General features: G+C 37.1%; 1 protein-coding gene across 2 annotated transcripts; it reads left to right on the forward strand.

Annotated features, from left to right (window-relative positions):
• Window positions 1–1,757: 1,757 nt before the first annotated feature.
• PGGT-I (Prenyltransferase family protein) lies at window positions 1,758–20,642 on the forward strand. Of its 2 annotated transcripts, none has more exons than XM_088968796.1 (11): window positions 1,758–2,159; window positions 3,920–3,995; window positions 4,095–4,153; window positions 4,261–4,400; window positions 14,748–14,803; window positions 14,908–14,984; window positions 15,112–15,157; window positions 17,942–18,066; window positions 19,652–19,719; window positions 19,792–19,868; window positions 20,282–20,642. In XM_088968796.1, the coding sequence occupies exons 1-11, from the start codon at window positions 1,980–1,982 to the stop codon at window positions 20,296–20,298; spliced, it is 921 nt and encodes a 306-aa protein (XP_088824922.1). In that variant the 5' UTR covers window positions 1,758–1,979; the 3' UTR covers window positions 20,299–20,642. The 2 variants fall into 2 exon arrangements, with proteins under 2 accessions (XP_088824922.1, XP_088824921.1); XM_088968795.1 differs by having other exon boundaries at window positions 1,821–2,159; window positions 19,792–19,879.
• The last annotated feature ends 1,347 nt before the right edge of the window (window positions 20,643–21,989 follow it).

Genomic DNA, 21,989 nt, shown 5'->3' on the forward strand with positions numbered 1-21,989 from the left:
ATCACTCTGTGCTTTTGCTAGATCGGGTGTCATCCCTTCTGCTGGGACAGAACCGCCACTGCTCCTTGTCGGAGCCGTCTCTGTAACTGGAGATGGTGGTGGCAGGTGGCCGTTTGAAGTGCGGCTGTCAAGTGTCTGATCCCAAGTCAGTCAGGTGCGCCGCCCCTGGATACAAACTTTCTCGGTGTCAGGCATGGTACGGTTGTTTAGTTTAGCATCCTGGAGGTGAAGTGTTGAGTGAGGTGGTATTGAGTTCAGAGGTGTGTCCCGAACTACCATAGGGCAGGCCAGTTCAAAGTGTGTGTCCCGAAGTGCCATAGGGCAGGCCCGTTCGGGTTACTGTCCTTTGAGTGGCTCGGGGCCCAAGGGAGAGTTCGACCTCCTAATAGGGAGTTCGGATCGCTGGTAGGGAGTTCGAACCGCTGGTTCCTCCCTTTGGTGCTCTTGCCTTAGGCGCGCTGTTGTACCGAGTTGTTGCCTTTGCCACGTGTTGCGTAGTTACGAGGTCGGGCCAAATCTTCCTTCATCAATATATATAATTTAATTTTATGTAATTTAACCCTGTAGGGTGAGTATGTTGTAGATCTATGGATGATTTACCATGTCCATAGATCAAATCCATTCAAATTTTTTGTTACATATTTACTTTTCCTAATTTTAATTTAATTTGTAGAGTAAAACAAGCAAAATAATTATTTGAATAAAAATAAATAATTATTTAGTTTTTAGAAAACTATAATGAAACATGCAAAATAATTGCTTGATCTATTATGTCTATTAATCCATTCAAATTTTCTGTTACATATTTACTTTTCCTAATTTTAATTTATTTTTTAGAATAAAAAAGCAAAATAGTTATTTGAATAAAAATAAATAACTATTCAGTTTTTATAAAATTAGAATGTAACATGCAAAATAATTACTTGATCTATTATGCCTATAAATCCACTCAACCTTTCTGTTACGTATTTATTTTCCTTAATTTTAATTTAGATTTTAGAAATAAAACATGGAAAATAATTATTTAAATAAAATAAATAATTATTCAGTTTTTAGAAAATTAGATTAAAATGCAAAATAATTACTTGATCTATTATGTCCATAAATCCATTAAAATTTTCTGTTACATATTTATTTTTCTTATTTTTAATTTAACATTTAAAATAAAACATCCAAAATAATTATTTGAATAAAATAAATAATTATCCAGTTTTTAGAAAATGATAATGAAACATTCAAAATAATTAATTGATCTATTATGCCCACAAATCCATTCAATTTTGCTATTACATATTTATTTTTATTAATTTTAATTTTAATTTTTAGAATAAAACAAGCAAACACATTTGAACTGAATTAAGTACTTTATTAGATAGTATGTTTTTGTTATGGTATATTAATTATAATATGTTTTCTTCATAAAATCCACTAAAACATTTTATTTTATGCATAAATAGCACATTTATGTCTTATATTAAGTGACATTGATGTTTATTTAAAATTTATTAATGTATTTATAGTATTTACATGCATATCTTAATTTTTCGTCCATATGTATCCAAAACATATCTCCATTCGTCTTTTAAATTTGCCTTTCTTTCCGATATACATAACATTTTTTCGATAAATTAAACCTTCGTATATGATAATAATATGAAAATTTCCCTTAATATTAATTTAGTTTTATCGTTACTCCATTGAATTTTCTTTATCGGGTTTCGGACTCTATACGAAGGAATGAAGGATAGGCTCGGGCTGAAGATCTATCCCGATGGTCGGGCTCGGGGCTCGGGCCTGAATATAGCAAAGTCCGCCTAAGGTATTGGGACAGCTTTTGTTGGGAGGAGAACGCAACTCGGCGGAGATTATCATTTGGTCCACCGCGCTTTTCCTTTTTCTGCAGCTCTTCGGTAGACTGTTTTTGACTCCGAGGGTCTGTCACTCTACTCTGTCAGTTCGATTGTTCGTTCAGTTTGGTCATGGATGCCGGACAAAGCTCCTTGTCCCCCACGACCTCGTTCGACAGGGATCGTCATGTCCGTTTCCTGAAGATGATGTTCCACGGTCTTCCTTCAGGTTATCAAGAGCAGGAGATTAATCATCTAACTCTCGCCTACTTTGTTATATCTGGCCTCGACATATTTGGCGCCCTAGATCAGGTATCTTGAGAATGGTGCTATTGGCACCTGAATCTGTCTCATTTTCCGGTCGTTTTTGGTCAATTTAAATGCAGCTCCATAAATTCCATATAATAGTTGTTTCGATGATCAGAAACGGTGACGCATTCTGTATTTTGTTATTGACATTTATCAAATATCAGATACACCAACGTAGTGATCGAGTGCATTCAAGATGCTGACATGATGCATTTTCTTAGTTGTATGTAGGCTTTAATTGGTTACTTTTTATTATATTTATTGGCATTTTATTGCTGAGAAACAAATGCAGTTTTAATCACCAGTTTGTTTTACCACATAAGGGAAAAGCTGAGAGTATTTGATAGGTAGGTACTAGGTAAAAATTGGATGTTCAATTACGGTACCTGGAGTTCATCATAAAAGACATTTTTTTTTCTACTTCCTTCCCCTACTTTCTGTGTTTTTTTTACTCGTTAGAAATTGGATCATCTTGTTTGCGTTTGGGGCAGTCCATAGTCTGGAACCTGTATGCTTTCTCTGGAGGGATATACAGTGTCAATGGTTGCTTATAGGCTGTCTGTGTTCGTATATGTATTATGTTTTGGCTTTCCTCCCTCTAGCTGTATTGAGGGTTGATAGATGTTTGTACCATAAAGGACTAAAGAGTGCGCAGTCCATGCAAGAAGCAATGTGAATTTCCTCTAGCTTTTTGTCTTCCATGGATGGTCGTTTCCTAAAATGTTCACAGATGACGAATCATGGGGCTCTTTGCCCAGATGCACAATTTATGTTTCTCATATTCTGGGTCTTTGCTGGTTCTCAGGTGGCTTTAGTTTGGTCTCCCATCCACATAGGGGAGCAAACTCGACCGATGACTGTTTTTCAGAGGGGCTTTATGCCGGTATTCCGTGTTATAACTTTGTTTCCCTCATTGTAGTTGTCTAACCGTTACACATGTCCTAATGTGATATCCCTTAACTGAGAAGACACTGAATATAAAAATGAGACACCACTGAAAAAGAAAAAGGAAGAGAGGTTTCCTCCACCCGACATTTCCATCCCTTGTTGCATTCAAATGAAATACCAGTGTTTTAAAAGCGCAATGGCCATTTTGCACCTGAGGGTGAGATGCATGCCTTTTTTGAAGCAAGGTGCAAAAAAATGGTAAAAAAATTCCAAAAAATGCAAAGTTTTAAAAATATTAATAAAAAATATAAACTTAATTTTTAAAATAAATACTTTAAAAACCTATTATTTCAACTTAAAATACATAAACATAACATGTAAAATATATTTAAAAATAAAATCAAACATAACATATAATTACATATTCAAGCATGTAAACTCTTAATCTCTTTATTTTTTTTCCCAATTGCATTACTTTAAATAGCTAATGTGATGTTAAACATTATGCATTCCTGATTCTACAAGCCACCTTTGTACCAAGCCCCTTGAGGCAAGCCCAAACAAGTCAATATTAGGGTCTTAAATTCTTAATCCCTATAAAAAGTTTTTATAACTTTAGGTGTCTTTCAAAAGGCACACTCCTGGGCTGAAGCGCAAGGCGCACGGGGCACACCAAGCGCCATCACCTTTTGAAAGTGTTGCACTTGGGACCTAGGTGAGGCACATAACCTAAAATGCTCCTCCCCTGTGTGCCTAGGCACACCTTTTAAATCACTTCAACTTTTTCTTTGTGACAAGTTACCATATATTTGTAGATGTATGATATTGGCTTTCTTCCTTTGGGATTCTAAGGTTTGATACTATTTATGGCTTAGGTTGACAAGGAGGAAATCGCCAATTGGGTTTTATCTTTTCAAGCTCGTCCAAAAAATAAAGCTGATCTAGAAAATGGTATTGACCTGCATTGTCAGAAACTGCTCATATAATGAAATTCCACCGCATTTCACTACTTTATGTGTGGGATTTCAATGAGTTTTCATTTTACTCCAGGTCAATTTTATGGATTTCATGGTTCCAGAACTTCTATGTTTCCTCCAGATTCTAGCAATGTAAGACCACAACTTTTGAAGTGTGTCATTTTTCAACATATAACCTGGTATACGATTTTCATATCTTTTTTGCATACAACAATTTTTGTCATTTGATCTTACATTAGGTCTTGATTCACAACAATAGCCACTTGGCAAGCACTTATTGTGCTCTAGCTATACTTAAGATTGTTGGCTACAACTTGTCAAGTATTGACCCGGATTCAATTTTGATCTCAATGAAAAACCTTCAACAACCTGATGGGAGGTATATTTATTACTTTTCTTTTCTTTAGATTTTCAAATCTTGTTCTTAGTAGTCTTTTTCTTTTCCGGTCAAATGTTTGTAGGAATCCAAAAATTGTTACCTTTCTCATGCTAATATTACTTTTTTCTTTATTCCTTTTAACTGAATCTACTATTAAAAATCTATATGCATTTTGTACATGAACGACATGGTGTACTTAAAGGCATCCAGGTAACACCTATGGGCAACAACTAGATGTTGCTTAGGTGACAACAATAAACAAATATTTACGTATTTTATAATAATGTATTATTATGTACAAGTATTATATAATTACATGTTAATTATAAACTTGGTAAACCACAAAATAATTTTGTAAAACAATGGCAGTTTACACTTGATTTTCAAAAGAAAAGACAAGATTTTTGAATAACCTCGTAAAGATGCAAAAAAAGGATTAAGAACCCTACCTTTTAGTCCTCCATGCGCTTATAATGACCCAAAATGGGTTGCACACGCCTATCAATATGTAAAAGGGGTCATAATTGCTTATTTGCCTCCACTAAGATGTTTGTATTTATATTATGCCTAGGTGATTGTATAGATATATAAGATACAAATATGCATTTTTGCATTCCAACAAGGGGATATGTGATAAGTGAGTTGTTGCATGCATTGCAATAAAAAGGGGCACAATTACTTGTTAAGTGATTTTTTGCACACACCTATCAATATGTAAAAGCAGGCATAATTACTTATTTGCCTCTACTAAGATATTTGTATTTATGGATATACTAAGATGCCTAGGTGATCGTATAGATATATAAGATATACATGTGTTTTTGCATTCCAACAAAGGGATACATGTTAAGTGAGTTGTTGCATGCGCATCACAATAAATTATGTTGATCCGACAAAGGCCATGTGGATTGATCCTCCTCCAAAAGCAGAACTCTTCTATTGAGAATCTGCCACACAGCCATCAATACGATTGACTGGCTTTAGAGGAAACAAAAGACTTGTGCCTGTATCTTTGTATGTGTGTTCTTTGTCTTAAGAGTGGATAGAGTACTAACCATCTCCTTACGTTCTGCCCGTATGCTTCTAGGTACGGAACTACTTCTTTCTTCTCCTTGGTGGAGTTTGGACTGTACCAACTAACGCTACAGACCTTTTCTATACCAATTTGTTACCTTACCATATAGAAAAGAGAAAAATGATTTTACTAGAGCTTCCGTATGTGGAGAAAAGAATGAAGGATTTTTAAAGACAAATAAATGGATATCAGCTCCTTTTTTGATATTTCAATGGTAAGAATTAACTGTTGGGCTTTGGCAAATAGGGGTGGCTTACCATCCTAGATCTCAAAGTAGACAAGGGGAAGGTGACTCGAGAGTTGTGGTGAGTTGGCTAAGAGAATAAGGGCAAGAATAATGTCAGTATTAGCAATTTGGAAGATCTTAAAAGGAAACCAAGTGTTTAACATGGGTGTAAAGATCAGCCAATGGGTTGGCTGACACTTCAGCCGAACAAGGAGTACATAGGGAACAACTGTTCTAGGGATTAATAAATATAGAACGAGTTTAAAAACAAAGATTTGGGTTTAGGGGGATGTGGCCAGCTTATTTGTAAATGGGATGCTGAGCATATTTTGCATACTAATTCTTTTATCCAATTGCAATAAAAAATTTGAAGTTATCCATAAACAAATTTATTCTTCTTGGATTTTCAGGCCCACTTGGTTACAACTACTCTTTGGTGGCTGAAATTCTGACACTAATAAAAGGCTTGAAGCTAATATTGTGGTGGGTAGAAACCATCCTTGAAGGGGATTGCCAAGTTCTCTTAAGTTGGATGAGAGTCATTACTCATTAGGCAAGAAAAGGGCATGAAATGGAGGCACAGATTTTTAGTTAGACAGGTGCAAACATTAAGACACAGTATGAACAGGTCATTCAGATTGGGGGTTTAATATGGTAATGTTTGCGACCCATCATTGGCCTGGATGTTGGACTGGCCGACTTGTCACTTGGAGACAATAATGGGTCTGTTTTATCCCAAACCCAGTAGGGTTCAAAAACCTGTTGACTTGGTCAAAAAACTATTGGCTTGGTTAAACTGGTGAATTGTTTATACTGTTTATAGGTAATGGTTTGAACTGAGAAAGTTCAGGTGTCATTGGAATGATTGGGAGATTGCCCCCTTGATAGACTGATTTCAAAAGCTGAGTGTAGTGATCAATCCCACCCAATTAGACAGGAGATTGTGGAGATGGGAGAGTACCAGTTCCTTTTCTGTCAAATCTTTTTACAACAGGCTGCACTCCCCTACTTCTAATAAATTCCCTGCAGTAAAAAAATTGGAACTCACTGTTCCTTCTAAGGTGTTTTTTTTTTTTTGGTTTGGACAACCATCCTTAATACATGTCTGGTGAAAGACATGACAACTTGCTAAAAAGGGGGTATGGGGCTAAAATTAAATAGTGATTTATGTGGGCTTTGCAATGACTATCCTGAATCTGTAAACCACTTGTTTCTTCACTTTAAAGTCTCAGAGAAGCTGTGGTCCTGTGTGAATGGCATCTTCGGTATTCATTGCTGGTGCCCGTTATTGATGGAAGACTTTATAGCTGGCAGCTCTGGGGGTTGAACAAAAAAGGGTTGGTAGTTTGGAGTATTGTTCCATTTTCTATGCTCTGGATTATTTAGTCTGAAAGAAAATCTCGTGTTTTTGATAACAGTAAGTGAATATAAAGATAAGTTAGTATGTAACTTGGAGGCTATGATGCTCTCCTGGTTGAGAGTCCATAAACTGTTCAAGGGATGACCTTTAACACTTTTTCTGTTTGTATTTTTTGTAATAAAGGGGGGGGGGGACAGATCATGATCTTTTTGTATATTCCCAGTGCATGGCTCCTTGCTGTACATGGGGCTCCTGTATTTCCATTCTTTTGTTAATGCATCATATATACATTATCCTTTAAAGAAAAGAAAAAAAGTTGTTTCTGGTAATTTTCCTAAATGAAATTGGAGTTTGTAAAGAGAGATCCAACCCCTTGTAGTGATTCTATAAATATGGCCATTATAATTGAAATATTGAATTTCCAGAGGGAAGTAATGGAATACAAGTTTTGCAGTAATTATAGACTCAAATTAGGATCCTAAAAATAGAAAAATATGAGATTAGAGCACTGTAGCTTGTAACTCTATCCATTTTGTTTCTTAAAGCAAGACAAGAACTCCGATGATGCACTATAATGCTGCAAGTACCAACTTGAAATAGAAACATGACAGGTTAGGAATGCAGGGTTTATCTAGTTAGATTCTAAGATAGAAATAAAGTTGCAGAACACCCAACACCAATTTTCCTGTTGATTCTTTCATCAAGGTTTTGCATATGAAGTGATAGATTTAATTTATTAATTCACATTTAAGATAAAAAATAAGATAAATGTTTTAGGGGGGGTATTGATAATATCGTAACCACATGCTTTAAGGTGTAAGGGAAAATTAGTTGAATCTAGAACCATGATCAAGTAGATACTTGTTGGCTCCTTAATTTTTTTTTTTTGATCAGAAACGGTAACTTTCATTAGACATATTAAGAGAACACATTGTCACCACCCAGTCAAGGGTGTTTACCCCAAGAAAAGTACTTGTTGGCTCCTTAATTGGATATTAGGTACTTATAAAGTTGGTCTAGAACAAAGGGCGGTAGGCCCAGGGAAGAGCCTGCTTGGATCTGACTCATTGCACATAATGTGATTCTCGTACCTGTATACATAAATAAGACACGGATATTACCCGTTGGCATCCCTAGATCTAGTCACTTTGAATACAGGAAAGATGCCATACTGTTTTTTCCCTCTAACATGGCATACCTTGGTAGGAAAGTTATTGATTTTTTTGATAGGAAACAGTAACTTTCATTAAAAAAGGTTAACAGAATACATGGGTCCAGTCCCCATAATAACGAAGACTAACCACCCAAAAGATTCAATTTACAGTTCAGCCCAAAACAACTCTCCCCTATTTGTCCCCTGTTTGGGTAGTTTAATTTTGCTTTGTTTTTGAGGCGGCAACTCACACCTCTTTGGGGAACTATTTTCTGTATCTATTGTTAGTGCATCTTGATTAATTTTAAACAAATGCTTCATTACTAATAAAAAAATGTACTCTCCCTCAAAGCTTGTCTGTGAATCCATATTCCCAAGCTACCTGTTTGTAACCACCCTATCACCAGTTTTGAATCCCTTCCACATTGATGCGTCGAAAGCCCAGCTGTTTTGCCAATCTCAGTCCTTGTAGGAGAGCTAGAACTTCAGCTCTTAGGGAGTCATCTTCTCCTATCAGCCCTGAATATAAAGCCACCATCTCCCCACTCCATCTCTTATTGCTCCGCTAATGCCAGACGGACCCGGGTTACCAAAAGAGCTCCCATCAAATTTCAGCTTCAATCTTTGACCTGTTGATGGTGCCCAAACCTCCTGAAACACAGCCCTTGATTTTGAGGAAGTCACCACTGCATTCCAGCTTCTAATGATATCATTAATGGAAACATCCTTGAACAGATCCAACATTTTTACCCAATATGCAACCCGGAATGAAGTGTTATCAATTAATTCCTCCTTCCTCTTCTCCTTATCCTGAAACATACGATTATTTCTTTCTTCCCAAATTGCCCAAACTATTGCTGCCCTTGTAGCTCTCCATAAAGTTTTGCCCTTTTTCTTTGGCTGTCTGAGAAAGTTAGCATCAAAGAGGTCTGCAACTGAAGAAGGAGATGCCCAACTACAACCAAGAGATTAGAAAACCATTCCCAAATACTTGAAACAAAAGAACAAGAGATTAAAACGTGGGTTGCTGACTCTTCACAGGCAAAACAAAGAACACAAGTCCTTGGGGAAAGACACCAATTTGGTCTCCTTTTTTGGCAACAAGTCACAAGTGTAAATCCTGTTAAGAACTGCCTCCCAACAAAACATCCTTCCTCTTGGAGGTACCAGGTTACACCACACCTCTTTAGAAGGAGAAGACACTGGCAGGCCAGAAGAACGGAGGGGGGCATTGAAAAAAGAAGCACAAGAAAAGAGGCCTGAAGGAGAAACTGTCCACACCCGAGAATCAAGAAGGGAAGGATCCGGGTAAACAGAACGTAGAAGAGAAAGCAACTCATCAAGGGCCTCCATTTCAACCTTTCTAAGACCTCTTCTCAACCCTAGGTCCCAAGCTGTCCTATCATAAAGGAATGGAGAAATTGAACTTAACTTATGCAAGGATAGAGAGTAGATAGAGGGAAATCTATCCTTAAGAGGGATCTCCCCATGCCAAATATCCTCCCCAAAAAAGAACTTTACTACCTGAACAAACACCATACCTTACAAAGGATAGGAAAAAAAGGAAGAATAATGATCTGCTTTCGAAGGAAAGAAACAGCTTGCCTTCGGAACCAACCCAGCATCCTAATCATTTGTTGCTAGACCATAAATGCCGACTATTACCTTGTACCACAATTTATCCTGCTCTAACAGAAACTTCCAAATTCACTTCCCTAACAATGCCATATTCCTCTTCTTGATGTTACCTATTCCAAGGCCCCCTTGCCCCTTGCTCTGTGACACCAATTCCTATTTCACTAAAGGATCTTTCTTAGAGTCACCCTGATCCAAGAAGAAATCTCTTACAGTTTTCTCTAGTTTTTTGGCAATTCCCACTGGGATACTAAAGGTAGACAAAAAGTAAACTGGAAAATTTCCTAGAGTGGACAATTTATTTATCAAAAAAAGAAAATTCCTAGAGTGGTGTGGACTGAGTTAGGGTGATTCTACCTCCTAGTGAAATATAATTCCTTTTCTATCTGCTTTTTTTTTTTTTGCAAATCTCTCTAAGACTAGGGCCCAAAAACCTTCCAAATAAGGATTCCCCCATAGGCAAATCTAAATAAGTCAAAGGCCAATCCTCCACCTTACACACACCCAAAAACAATAGTTGGTCTAACATCTGCTTCTCTCAATTTGTTAACTCCTACCAAACAACTTTGTTCCCAATTTACCTTAAGATAGCAAACTCTTTTAAACTGGCTGACCAAGCTGTTTCATCTTTACAGCAAAATGCATGAATCATGATATGAGGGGTTAAAATTATCGACTAAGGCACATCCAAAGTTGTACTAGAGTGGTTGGTTGGGAAATTGTGTGTGTGTGTGTGTGTGTGTGTTTTTATTTTATTTTTATTTTTTATGAATGTTGTAGGTGTATTATGATCCAGTTTAGGTGTTTTTTTTTGGTTGGACGGAGTTGTAGATAAAATTGCTGTTGTCCATTCTAATGTGTAATGTCATATTCTACTTGGCAAGGCATGGCAAAGAAGACCACAAGGTGCATATGATTTAATACCAAGGGAAAAAATGCAGCTAATGTTGGAATGAGTGTATTTCCTTCTTGTTATTATTACCCAAAAGAACTAAAAAGTAGAGCAAAATCTGAAGTGTGCCAAAATATGGCCTTGAAGATTTTTTTCTTCATCTTTCTTTTTCAAGCGTTTTATGTTTTTGCTTTAGTTTTTATTTTTTATTTATTTTTTTTGGGGGGGGCTGTTTGATTTTCCTGGAGCAGTCTTAAAGAAATCAGAAACAAAAAGGAGGTATCCCAAGATAGGAAATAGCCAGGAGGTAATATTGCAGGGTCTTAAGAGAAATCCTTGGAGCCTTTACCTTCAACTTTTGATGTTTGCTTTTGATTTTGTCAAAATTTCAAAGATAAGTGCTTTTCTCTGGGCCGTGGCATTGAACAAGTGTCTCACCAAAATGAATCTGGTGAGGAGAGGAGTCCTCCAGGACCTGTCCTGTGTGTTATATAATCAAGTGGAAGAAGATAGTAACCACCAATTTCTGCACTGCTCTGTCTCCACTACAATCTGGAACCACTTCTTGATCCTTGGGCATCTCCACTGGGCTATGCCAGCGTCTGTGTGTGGCCTATTGTGGTGCTGGGATCAAAGAGGGTTGTCCAAGGTAGCAAAAAGTGTATGGTCCTCCATCCCTGCTGCAGTAATCAATACCATTTGGGCCGAAAGAAACAACAGAATTTTCAAGAACAAGCATAGTGAAGTGGATCAACTAATTTTCTTTATTTTTGGGAAGTTAGTCTTCTGGACTGCTGCTGTGAAAGGGGTTCAACCAAGGGTCTTGGGAGCCCCAACTGATTGCTGGTGATATCTTGTAATGCATTCTTGGTTTTGGGCCCCAGTTATGTTGAGGGGCCAACTGTATTCTGTATTCTGGTTCTCTATTAATAATATTTACCTTATCTTTTTCAATTTTTTTTGTCAAAATTTCAAGGTTTAAGAGTTGCTTACTACTTAAAATTTAATGAATAATGGATGATAGGATGGTTTACTTTTACTTATCAAAAAAAGTGTCAGGGTTTGTGCAAGGGAGACAAATAATTGATCAAATCCTGATAGCTAATGAATGTGTGAAGGAAATGAAGAGGTCGGTCAACAAGGTTTTGTTTGTAAGTTGGACCTAGAAAAGGCATATAATTTGGTAGACTGGAATTTTTTGATTGAGGTACTAAGGAGTTGTGGATTTGGACAAAGATGGTATAATTGGATGAAGGGTTGTGTCAGTTCCTGCCATGTTTCAGTGTTGGTCAATGATGCGGTTAGGGATTTCTTTACAGTCTGCAGAGGCCTAATACAAGGTGACCCTCTCTTGCCCTTTCTTTTCACCCTTGTAGCTGATAACTTTAGTAGATTAATCATAAAAGCAGATAGGGAAGATTTGTAATAAAGGGTTGGAGAATAGGTAGAAATAGAGTTCTGATAACCCACCTCCAGTTTGTTGATGACATAATAATTTTCTGTGAAGGAGTGGACCTGGGTAAGGTCAGGAATCTCAAAGGTTTGTTAACACACTTCGAGAGTATTTCCGATCTGAAGATAAATTTGGACAAGAGCTGTGTGTTGGGCATTAATATGGATGAGAGGCTATTGGTTCTATTGCAGAGTGTTTAGATTGTACTAGCTCTTCCTGGCCTGTCTTACCTAGGCCTTCCTCTAGGTGCTAACCCAAATGGGAGTTGCTTTTGGACTCCAATATTGGAAAAGTTTAAAAAAGGTTGGCAACTTGGAAAGAGAGTTGTATCTCTATAGGGTGTAAGTAACCTTGCTGAGAGCTACCTTAGCTAACTTGCCAGTTTATTATCTCTTGGTGTTTAGAATTCCTGTTAGGGAGACCAAGAAGTTAGAGAGATTGATGAGGAACTTTCTTTGGGAACCAGTGGATGAGAAAAATGACCATTTGATAAGGTGGGATGTAGTGTGTAGAAGATATTTGGGTGGGTAATTCAGCTCTAAAGGACCTATTTCCTTCCCTTTGTTCCATCTCCATGCTTAAATTGAAGGTTATTTCTCATTTCCTCCTCTCTACTGTCCTCCCTCAGTCTCTAAGTTGGAATTTTGGGTTTCGAAGGGGCTTAAGGGACAATGAACCTGTGCGTGTTTCAGACCTTTCTTCTTCTTCTGGGCGATGTATTTTTTTGGACCCCAATCAATTGGACAGGAGGATTTGGAGCCCCCATCCAAAAGGCTCCTTCTCTTGTGCTTCTTTTTTAAGTCCCTTTGTTCTTCTTCCAGTCAGAGGGTTTTCCTGTTTAAGGAGGTTTGGACTAGGCCTGTTCCCCCTAAAATTATGGTGTTTTGCTGGGAGGTGGTTTATGGAAAAATCGATACTTAGGATTGTTTGCAGAAGAAAAGGCCTTTCATGTGTTTATCTCCTAACAAGTGTATTCTTTGCAATGCCAATGGTGAGGATTGTTTCCACTTACTTTTATCTTGCCCTTTTGCTGAAGCTATATGGAATTGGATTTTTGCTTTGTTTGGGTGTAGGTGGACCCTACCTACATATGTTTGGGTGCATGTGGAAATGTATTAGAGAAGGGGCCATATGGACAATTTGGGAAGAAAGAAATGCAAGAATTTTTTAGGAAAAAGGAAGAAACATCCAAAGTGTCAAGGATTGCATTTTGACAAGAACAATACATTGGTTGAGGACTATGGTTTCTTTCCAATCCCTTTCCTTTGATGACCTTTGGAGAAGTTGGATAACTGTGGTGGTGAGCTCGCCCAGAAAACATAGGGTGGTTGCAGACTGGTTTCCTCCGCCTGAAGAGAGTGTAAAGTTGAACTTCGATGGGAGTAGTCAGGGTAACCCAGCACCATTTGGAATAGGAGGGGTTTTGAGAGATAAGGATTGCAACATATTAGCTCTTTTCTCTGGTCTAGTAGGTTTGGGAGATTCCAATAGGGCTGAACTCTTGGCAGCCCTACAAGGTATTCAAATTGCACATAAACTTGGAGTGGAAAATTTACTATAAAATGTCTGGCTGATTCGGATTCAGGGGTTTGGTGCTACAGGGATCTCTTAAAGAAAGCCAAGTGGTTAACAAGAAACATGTGCATTAGTTTACACTGGGTGGGAAGGTCGGCAAATGCTTTGGCTGATTTCTTTGCTAAACAAGGGGTTAATAGGGAAAAATTGTATTGGGCTGCACTTGTAATTCCTTTTAAGGAGAGGTTGCACCTCATGCCTCTCCTTGGGATGCTTGTAACAATTTTCTCATCTTGTTAATAAAATCATCATTCAATTATCAAAAAAAAAAAAGAAGTATCTGGTTTGAGTTAACAGTTGGATTTTGGCGATTTGACCAAACTCCAGAAAGGTCTGGCAGCCCATCTTGGTCAGGCAATGGATTTTAAAGGGTCAAGTAGGTGATTTGTTTTAAGTTTCTATTTTGAACTATTTATTTATTTATTAATTTATTTTTTAATTCTGTTAGTTCTCTTATATGCTTTTTGGGGAAGTTATCGTGGGCTCTACTGGTTTACTTTAGTAATATAAGGGTTTGAACTAGGTTCAATTGAGGTAGGATAAAGAATTAGGACTTCCTATATAAGTCATTTTTTTAAAGAGAATTATGGTATGTTGGAATCATTTTTATTGAACTTGCATTTATTCTTCATTCTTCTCTTTATTGAATACATTTTTGGGCTTGATCTGCTTTTATACAACTCTGTGGATGCAGTGTGACATGTAATGTTTTCATATATTTGCTTTTACATTAAATACAAAGACATACCATTATCCATATATAAACACTTGGAATGTGTTTTAGATTTAAAAGCAGAAAAAAGATATGGGATAGATGGTAAAGTAGGGACCTCTTAATTGTTGTACAAATGCTTATCCATCCTGGAAGTTTTTGGAATTTCCCCATGTAAATCATGATTCCATGTTATTACATATTGTGCATATATGTAGGCAATCTAACCTTGAAACATTCACTAGCTCTTCTGTTCTTCTGTATAGTTTTATGCCCATTCATACTGGGGCAGAAGCAGACCTTCGATTTGTATTTTGTGCTGGTAAAAAGGACTAAAACTCCCTTAATTCGTTGATTCTATTATTGTGCTATCTAAATTTGTGTTACACTTTTTTGGAGTACCAATAGAGTTTGGTGATGTTTCAGCTGCCATATGTTTTATGCTGAACAATTGGAGTGGAATTGACAGAGAGAAAGCCAAGGACTATATACTAAATTGCCAGGTCTAGCTACTATACCTCTCTATAATTTCTATAGGTGCTCTCTCTTCTTTTTTTTTTTTTTATCAGTACGCTATCTCTCTTCTTAATAGTGTGTATTTCCTAACCATAAACGCACTGTTGGTTGCAGTCATATGACGGTGGCTTTGGCTTAGTTCCTGGTTCAGAATCTCATGGTAAGAGTATACATTGCAGATTTTGTCTGATTTTATCTATATCTATTTATCTTCTCTACTAATTTGCAGATTTTTTTATTGGAAACGGTAACTTCATTAATGAATTTTCAAAATACAACTGTCAACCCCTAGTAGAGGGAGTTGAACCACAAACACTGAATTACAAAACTGCCCCCAACAGTCCCTTGTTTTGCTAATATATCCGCTAGTCCATTAGCTGATCTTCTTATCCACTTAAAGCCAGCACCAATCTCCCTTGTTAGGTTGATAATTTTCCTTAACAATTGTCTGTGTCCATGCTCCCAAACTACCTGACTGCAGCCATCCAATTAGTTTGCAGAAATTTTGTCTGACCTAAATGCATGTGAAAAGAAAAAAGTTAGATGGGGACAAACTACTGAGCTCTTTCATTTATTATTTATTTATTCCGTATAAGTTTCTGTATACCATATGTATAAGCAAAGGGCGGTTGTTACAAATTTCTGAAATGATGTATGAAGGCATCGAATGATAAATGATGTACAAAATGACTTTAAACTAGGTTGCAACCTTGTAGGGGTGTTGCTACCAATAAAGCATGGTTCAGATATTCAGTTTCTTTAGGTATTTTACCATGTGCAAATGGGTAAGTTTCATAAATTTCATTCAGAGGTCTGGAAAATCTGAGGAAATTGGAAATATAAAAATCATTGGAAAAGCATGCATTTGTTTATGAAATTAAAAGAAATTTTAAAATAGGTATAGTTACGCTGAAAGTCTAAAGAAATTAACGATGTACAACAAATAATAGAAGATTAAAGTTTTAAATAGGCATCCAATGAAATGATTGATTTATTACTGTGTTTAAACAACATTTGGATTTCCATAGTTATTGATTATCACACCCTGATGATCATGCAAGTTTTATGAATAGGACCACCTTATTGCTATGGGTGCTATCTTATGTTTAATTGTTGGGCTGAATTAGAGGCCCATATAATAGAGGTCTCTTGGTAAGATAATAGGCCAGTTTTTTGGGTCTACTTCAAAGCGATTTAGGTTCCTTTAAAACCAAATTGTGACCATACCTGAGTAGACCAATAAAAAAAGAGTTAAATGCTTTAAATAAAAGGTCATTCCAGCCACTTAAAATAACTCCCAGTTTGGTTCTTCCTTTCTTTATGTTGGGTGGGGGTGGGGGGAGGGAGGTTTCATCCTTTTAACAGGAGGCTCATGTCCCCCCTATTGATTACAACACTTCTAGAGCAAACAAAAAATTAGAGAAAATAGTGAGAAAAGAGAGGAAGAGAGGAGAAGACTAAGGCATGGAGGAAGAGGAGGAAAGAAGAAGAAAGGTGGGGAAAAGTTGAAAAATACCGACACAGATTGGAATGTTCTCTAAGAAGCAAAAGAAAAGCTCTCTTCTTACCAGCCCAAAGCAGTATTTTAGGTAGGAAGAAAGAAATTCCCCTCGTCCTTTCAATGTTGATACCTTCTTTCCTCCTATACCATTTCTTGTACATTTTTGTCTGCAAAGAAGAAGAAAGTGTAAATGTAGAAGGGAAGAACCCATCTACATCAACTTGGCTGATTATGGCCCTTCGCCAAAGGTGGAAATCTTGAAGGATGTGGGGAAACAAATCATCTGTAGCTTTTTTTAACTTGGCTTACTGGCTTACTAGTCTTTACAAAATGGAGTTTTCTTTTTACTTGTCAAAAAAATTAGGGTCAGTTGTTTTGGGGGCTAAATTGTAATGTAACTTGTTTGTACTGGTTGGATGAATGTGTACCTTGCACCTCCCCTTGGAAGATTGTACTGGTTATACTTTGCTGCTTTAATAAAATTTGTTCAATTATCAAAAAAATATATATAGTGACTTTTTAAACACAGGCACCATGGTGCTCCATTTCCGTCCATCCTACATTCTTTTCATTATCTTATGAAATAGTTTAGTTAGCTATAATAGGCCTACCTCTTCCATACCTTTTGGACTTCTATTTAAATTCCACCAGGTCTTAATGTCTTTTCCTTCTTCACCTCAGAAACTCTAATTCTATTAAAATAAATACTGTATTTAGTTATTTTAGAGTTACTCATTTCTCCTCTGTTAGTACCCTTTATAGATTTTCTTTTACTAATTTTTTAAACTATTCCATCTTTCCTTGATTTCTTTATCCTTTATCATTTATCAATACTCTTTGATGCTTCTAATATGATCTAGATCTCTGCCTTTTCTTTCTCTCATATATATATATATATATATGAACCCGATTTTCTTGAAAATGCCAAAAGTTAGGTTCGTAATCAGTACACCCCTCCCAAGACCCAGGGTAGCCAGGACAAACATCGGGTATGACCCTTTATCCAAGTTCAATCTGGACCCAACAGATAAGATTCAATTCAAATCCAATTGATTTGCAGCCCTAAACAAGTCTGGGACATTTTGGCATGGTTGTTAATGACTGAGTTACAGCCAGAGGACAACCATTTTGTATACCCTGTATAACAGCAAATAGTTATGTTCATAGTATGAAGTAACCGCAAGTTTTTCTCCAAAACAAGGGAAATAATTAAGTTTTATGTTCAAAAGGATAATGCCAAGACAGTGTTAAATCAGCTAGTTGCTTCAATGGCACAATTCAGTTCATGACCTAAATCCACAAGTTCTTTGTGTTTATGTTCCTTTTTGTCATTTATCCCATCCCAGTTACTTGTGGAATTTGCGTTCTTCACTTTCTTCAAATCTTTATAGCTAATATAGTATTTGAGAGTACTTGCCATCCTTATTCAACTTAGTGGCACAGGTGGTGCAACATACTGTGCGGTTGCAGCTCTCAGATTGATGGGATTCATCAAAGATGACCTCCTGTCGAAGATGACATCGTCTTCCATCATTAATGTGCCATTGTTACTGGAGTGGAGCTTGCAGGTGTGTTTTATTGAGAATCACTTGTACTATGCCTTCGTTTTAATCAATAATAAGAGTTAAGGAATATATTAATAGTAGAAAGGTAAATAGGATTTAATCTTATGTTTCGCTTACTGAGAGGAATAAACAAAAGACTGAAAGAGTGTTAGGTACACACAGAGGAGTCTACCCCCCGCAAAAAAAAAAAAAGAAAAAAACCCTCAGCTCAGCAACACCTTGTTGTCCCAACCTGCGTGAATCATTCAGTGGCATATCATCATCATCATCCAAGCCTTATCCCAACTATACGGGATCAGCTAGATGAATCCTGTTTTTCCAGTCCATTGTATTTAATGACATCCATTGTTAGATTACTGGCACTTGAATTATTTCTTACTACTTGTTTAGTGGCATAGCCATTGTTCAATTATGGGTCCTTCTCAAATACAACTTATTCCTGCTTTTCACCTCACAGTCCTGCATAACTTTCCACCAAAGAATTTGCTGACCTTGATGGTTAGAGTTGTAGCTTTTCTTATGTGGTGGCAGTGACAGAACAATGAAGGCCCTTTAACATCTTAAGAAAATAAACCTATGACCACCTGCTGTGAGTTGCCCTTTCTTCTACCTGCTCTGGACTGATATCTAAGATCAACCTGACTCTGGATTGATATCTGAGATCAACCTGAGACCCTGTAATAGTGACATCATTTCTGCTGAGCTAAGTCTCCTGCTGTGTGTCACCCTTTCTGATAATATTTTCTCCAACATCCCTTAAATCTCCCCATACTCCAAAAGGTCCATTATTCCAATAAAGTGGCCATCAAATTGAGTTTCAGTGCTCAATGGGTATAGGGAAGCCAAATTTGATAAGCCAAGCCATCTTTTAGAGTTAAGAGGATCTAGCAACTGTAGACTAGCTTCAGATGATATCATCAAAGGAGTAATCTCTGGATTCTTCCCTTGGGAATAGCCTATAATTGATTCCAATAGTGATAAGTATTAATTAACAATTGCTAATTAATAATGACATCATTCCATCCCAGATATACCCAAGAATGGGAGCCTTAAATTTGTCCACATAATCTTTCCTTGGTTGGGAGAGTGAAATCCCAACCCAAATAGGCTCAGAATATCAATTGATGGTATCCAGCAGGCCACAAAAGACCTATAAAATGTCTCCAATGTCTAAATGCCTGAAACATAGGGGCATGCAAAGAAAAGGTGAACAGTAGGTTCATCATTAACCCTACAGACAACACGTGGGGGAAAAGGGACGGGTCTTCCTTCTGCATTGTCATATTTCTCAAGTATTAACATTTGGTCAAGGATTCCCAAGGAGGAGACTATCTTAGGAGGTGTAGGATTCTATCAAATGATTTTGACTGGAAACAGCAGTGGAGTTGGGGATCAGAAATAAGGGCTTTGAAAAAGGGGCAGAATGATCCCTGAGGCTGCTTTTGGTTATAGAAGGATTACATAGCTAAATACTGCCACTAGAGCAAAGGTGAGATGAGAGCTCCCTTTTTCCTCTGGATACTGTACTCTCCTTTTTAATTCATTTATTGTGTGGGTTTGCAAGTAGATTTGCTTTACCTTTGTGCAGAGGCAAACAATTGGTGGTGGACTTCAAGGCCGACCAAACAAGGCCAGTGACTCGTGTTATGCCTTTTGGTAAGTGTGCTTCTAGGTCTGCTTGTTTAGATGTACTGCTCTTATCTGACTAGACATGATGTGGTTGTGCAGGGTTGGTGGTGTTTTGAAAATCTTAGGGGCACACAAATTCCTAGACAAAGAAGCTCTTCGTGAATTTTTACTAACATGTCAGTCCCAGGTGATACTGCATCTCATCTTTTCTTAATCAGATCTAAATATTAGTCTTAACTATGCATAAACTAACAGGGACGATCCTAGCATTTAATATTACTATGAGCCCTACAAAATATTAAATTATTTGGAACACGTACATGGGCAAAATCTTGTTCCATAAACTCTGTATTGTTCATATGGTTTGTAAAAGGCCGTAGGATTAGGAATGCAATGCATAAGATGGTTATGAATATATAATAAGATAGTTTTTAAGAATACCGGAGATTGGAGTTAGCATGCAAATGCACCATGTTTACCAGTTTATTATTGCAAAATATATGGACTTAATGGATGTCTTAAGTTTCCTCTAAACTAATACTGTTGTTCTAGAGCTTCTGATTTCCAGTCCTGATGTTTCTCTGCACAGTATGGTGGCTTCAGTAAATTCCCAGGGCAGCTGTCGGACATCTACCATTCTTTCTATGCAATGTCTGCATTTAGCCTGTTGGAAGAACCAGATCTGAAATCACTTTGTGTCGAACTTGGTCTAACAGATTTTGCTGCTTAGTTTGTTCAACTGTGCTGGAATTTGGTGCTTATGACTGGATAACAGATTGGATTCCGGTAATGTCTCTATTAAACCTGTGGGATATATGACTTGGTGTAGTCTATATAGACAGCAAAAGGGAAAAGGTCATATTCTATTTATAGCCTGTACATTTTCATTTCCATGACTTTATATATTGATAATCAAAATCAATGAAAAAAAACGCAGAAACTTAAACATCGAGCTTTGTTCCATGGGGAGCCTTTATTATCTTATAATCTTGTCTCATAAGATCATTTTCAGTGTTGTTTGGTCACTTGATCATTTTCATACAGCTTAATGGAAGGCTGATCAAGTAAATTGGTGGGTGTTTTCTTACATCTTATGCAATATAACCGTTCAGGTTTAAATCACTTCCCAAATATCAATCAGGACAAAGACACAACCAGAACCGATATTCAGTCGGTTTGACTCTGTCAGGTAGTCCCAATCCTGACCTTACCATAGAGAGCCTGCAGTTAAGCAGGTTCGATCCCCGCACCTCTATATTTGGATGGATGCAACATACAGAGTCCAGATTTCCTGCCCATGACAATTCTACCCACATAACATAGCAGCCACACATGAGAACATCTCATCCTCTTACATGTTGCTATGCACGGGGAGACGTTCTGAATGCACAGGGATAGTGTTTCGTGGGTAAGCATGGTTTGAGTTAATGTGGGGAAAAGATCCAGAGAGCGAGTCCGGATTTCAAGAGGATAAGATGTTTCCATGTGCGGCTGCAATGTTACGTAAGTGTGGCCATATGAGCAGGAAATCCGGACTCCAATTTCAAACCAAAAAATTAGTGTCATAACCATGCGCCGATTATTTAGAGAACCTATTATTAGTAATTTCAGTTATTTACTGGAGGGAAAACATTAAAAGATTCTTATCTTTATGGCATATTAAAATTAGGGCTGTTCACAGGTTGGATTGGGTCGGTTTACTGTGGTTTTTCCAACCAACTCAACCTAGTCAAGTTACCTGACATAAAAACTGAAATCAATCCATTGTTAAGCAAAACCAACCTAGTCAGTTTGAATCGGGTTGGATCAGTTTGGGTTCTAAGTTCATCCCTGTGATAAAATCTTGCTAATTTAAAAAAAGTCAGAAATTGAACATCATTTCAGCCATTTCCTATAATAAAATTAAATGAAAAATTAATCACATTAGTTGTTCATTAATCACTATTCACTAATCCAATGTTTCTTGCAACCATTCAAAAACTAGGTGGCCTAATAGGCTTTGAAATGTTTAAACTAAAAACTAAGTTCAGTTTGGGTCAGTTTCGATTTTTCTTGTGTAAAAACCGAAACTGATCCGAATAATCGGTTTAAGAATTTGCACAACCCAAAACCAACCCGTGTTGATAAAAACCCGGTCAACTCAGATTGGGCCTTCTTATGAACAGCCCTAATTAAAATTAGAGTGGTGGGGTTTGCACAATTTTTTTTTGGTAAACATGGTTACATAACAGTTTTTAAAAGTTTATAGTTATAATGAAATCGGTGGCTTTACAATACGTCTTTTTTAAAAGTTTCGG

The sequence above is a fragment of the Nelumbo lutea genome, chromosome 2, assembly GCF_056320005.1.
Source record: "Nelumbo lutea isolate HS-2025 chromosome 2, American lotus-T2T, whole genome shotgun sequence".
NCBI lineage: Eukaryota > Viridiplantae > Streptophyta > Magnoliopsida > Proteales > Nelumbonaceae > Nelumbo > Nelumbo lutea.

What these genes read in the sequence shown, in the direction of transcription:
- PGGT-I (XM_088968795.1), top strand. Translation starts at nt 1,980, where the DNA reads ATGGATGCCGGACAAAGCTCCTTGTCCCCCACGACCTCGTTCGACAGG. An exon ending in CTTCAACAACCTGATGGGAG is followed by an intron (nt 4,401 to 14,747) that starts GTATATTTATTA and finishes TCTTCTGTATAG; the next exon opens with TTTTATGCCCATTCATACTG. An exon ending in GACTCGTGTTATGCCTTTTG is followed by an intron (nt 19,720 to 19,791) that starts GTAAGTGTGCTT and finishes GTGGTTGTGCAG; the next exon opens with GGTTGGTGGTGTTTTGAAAA.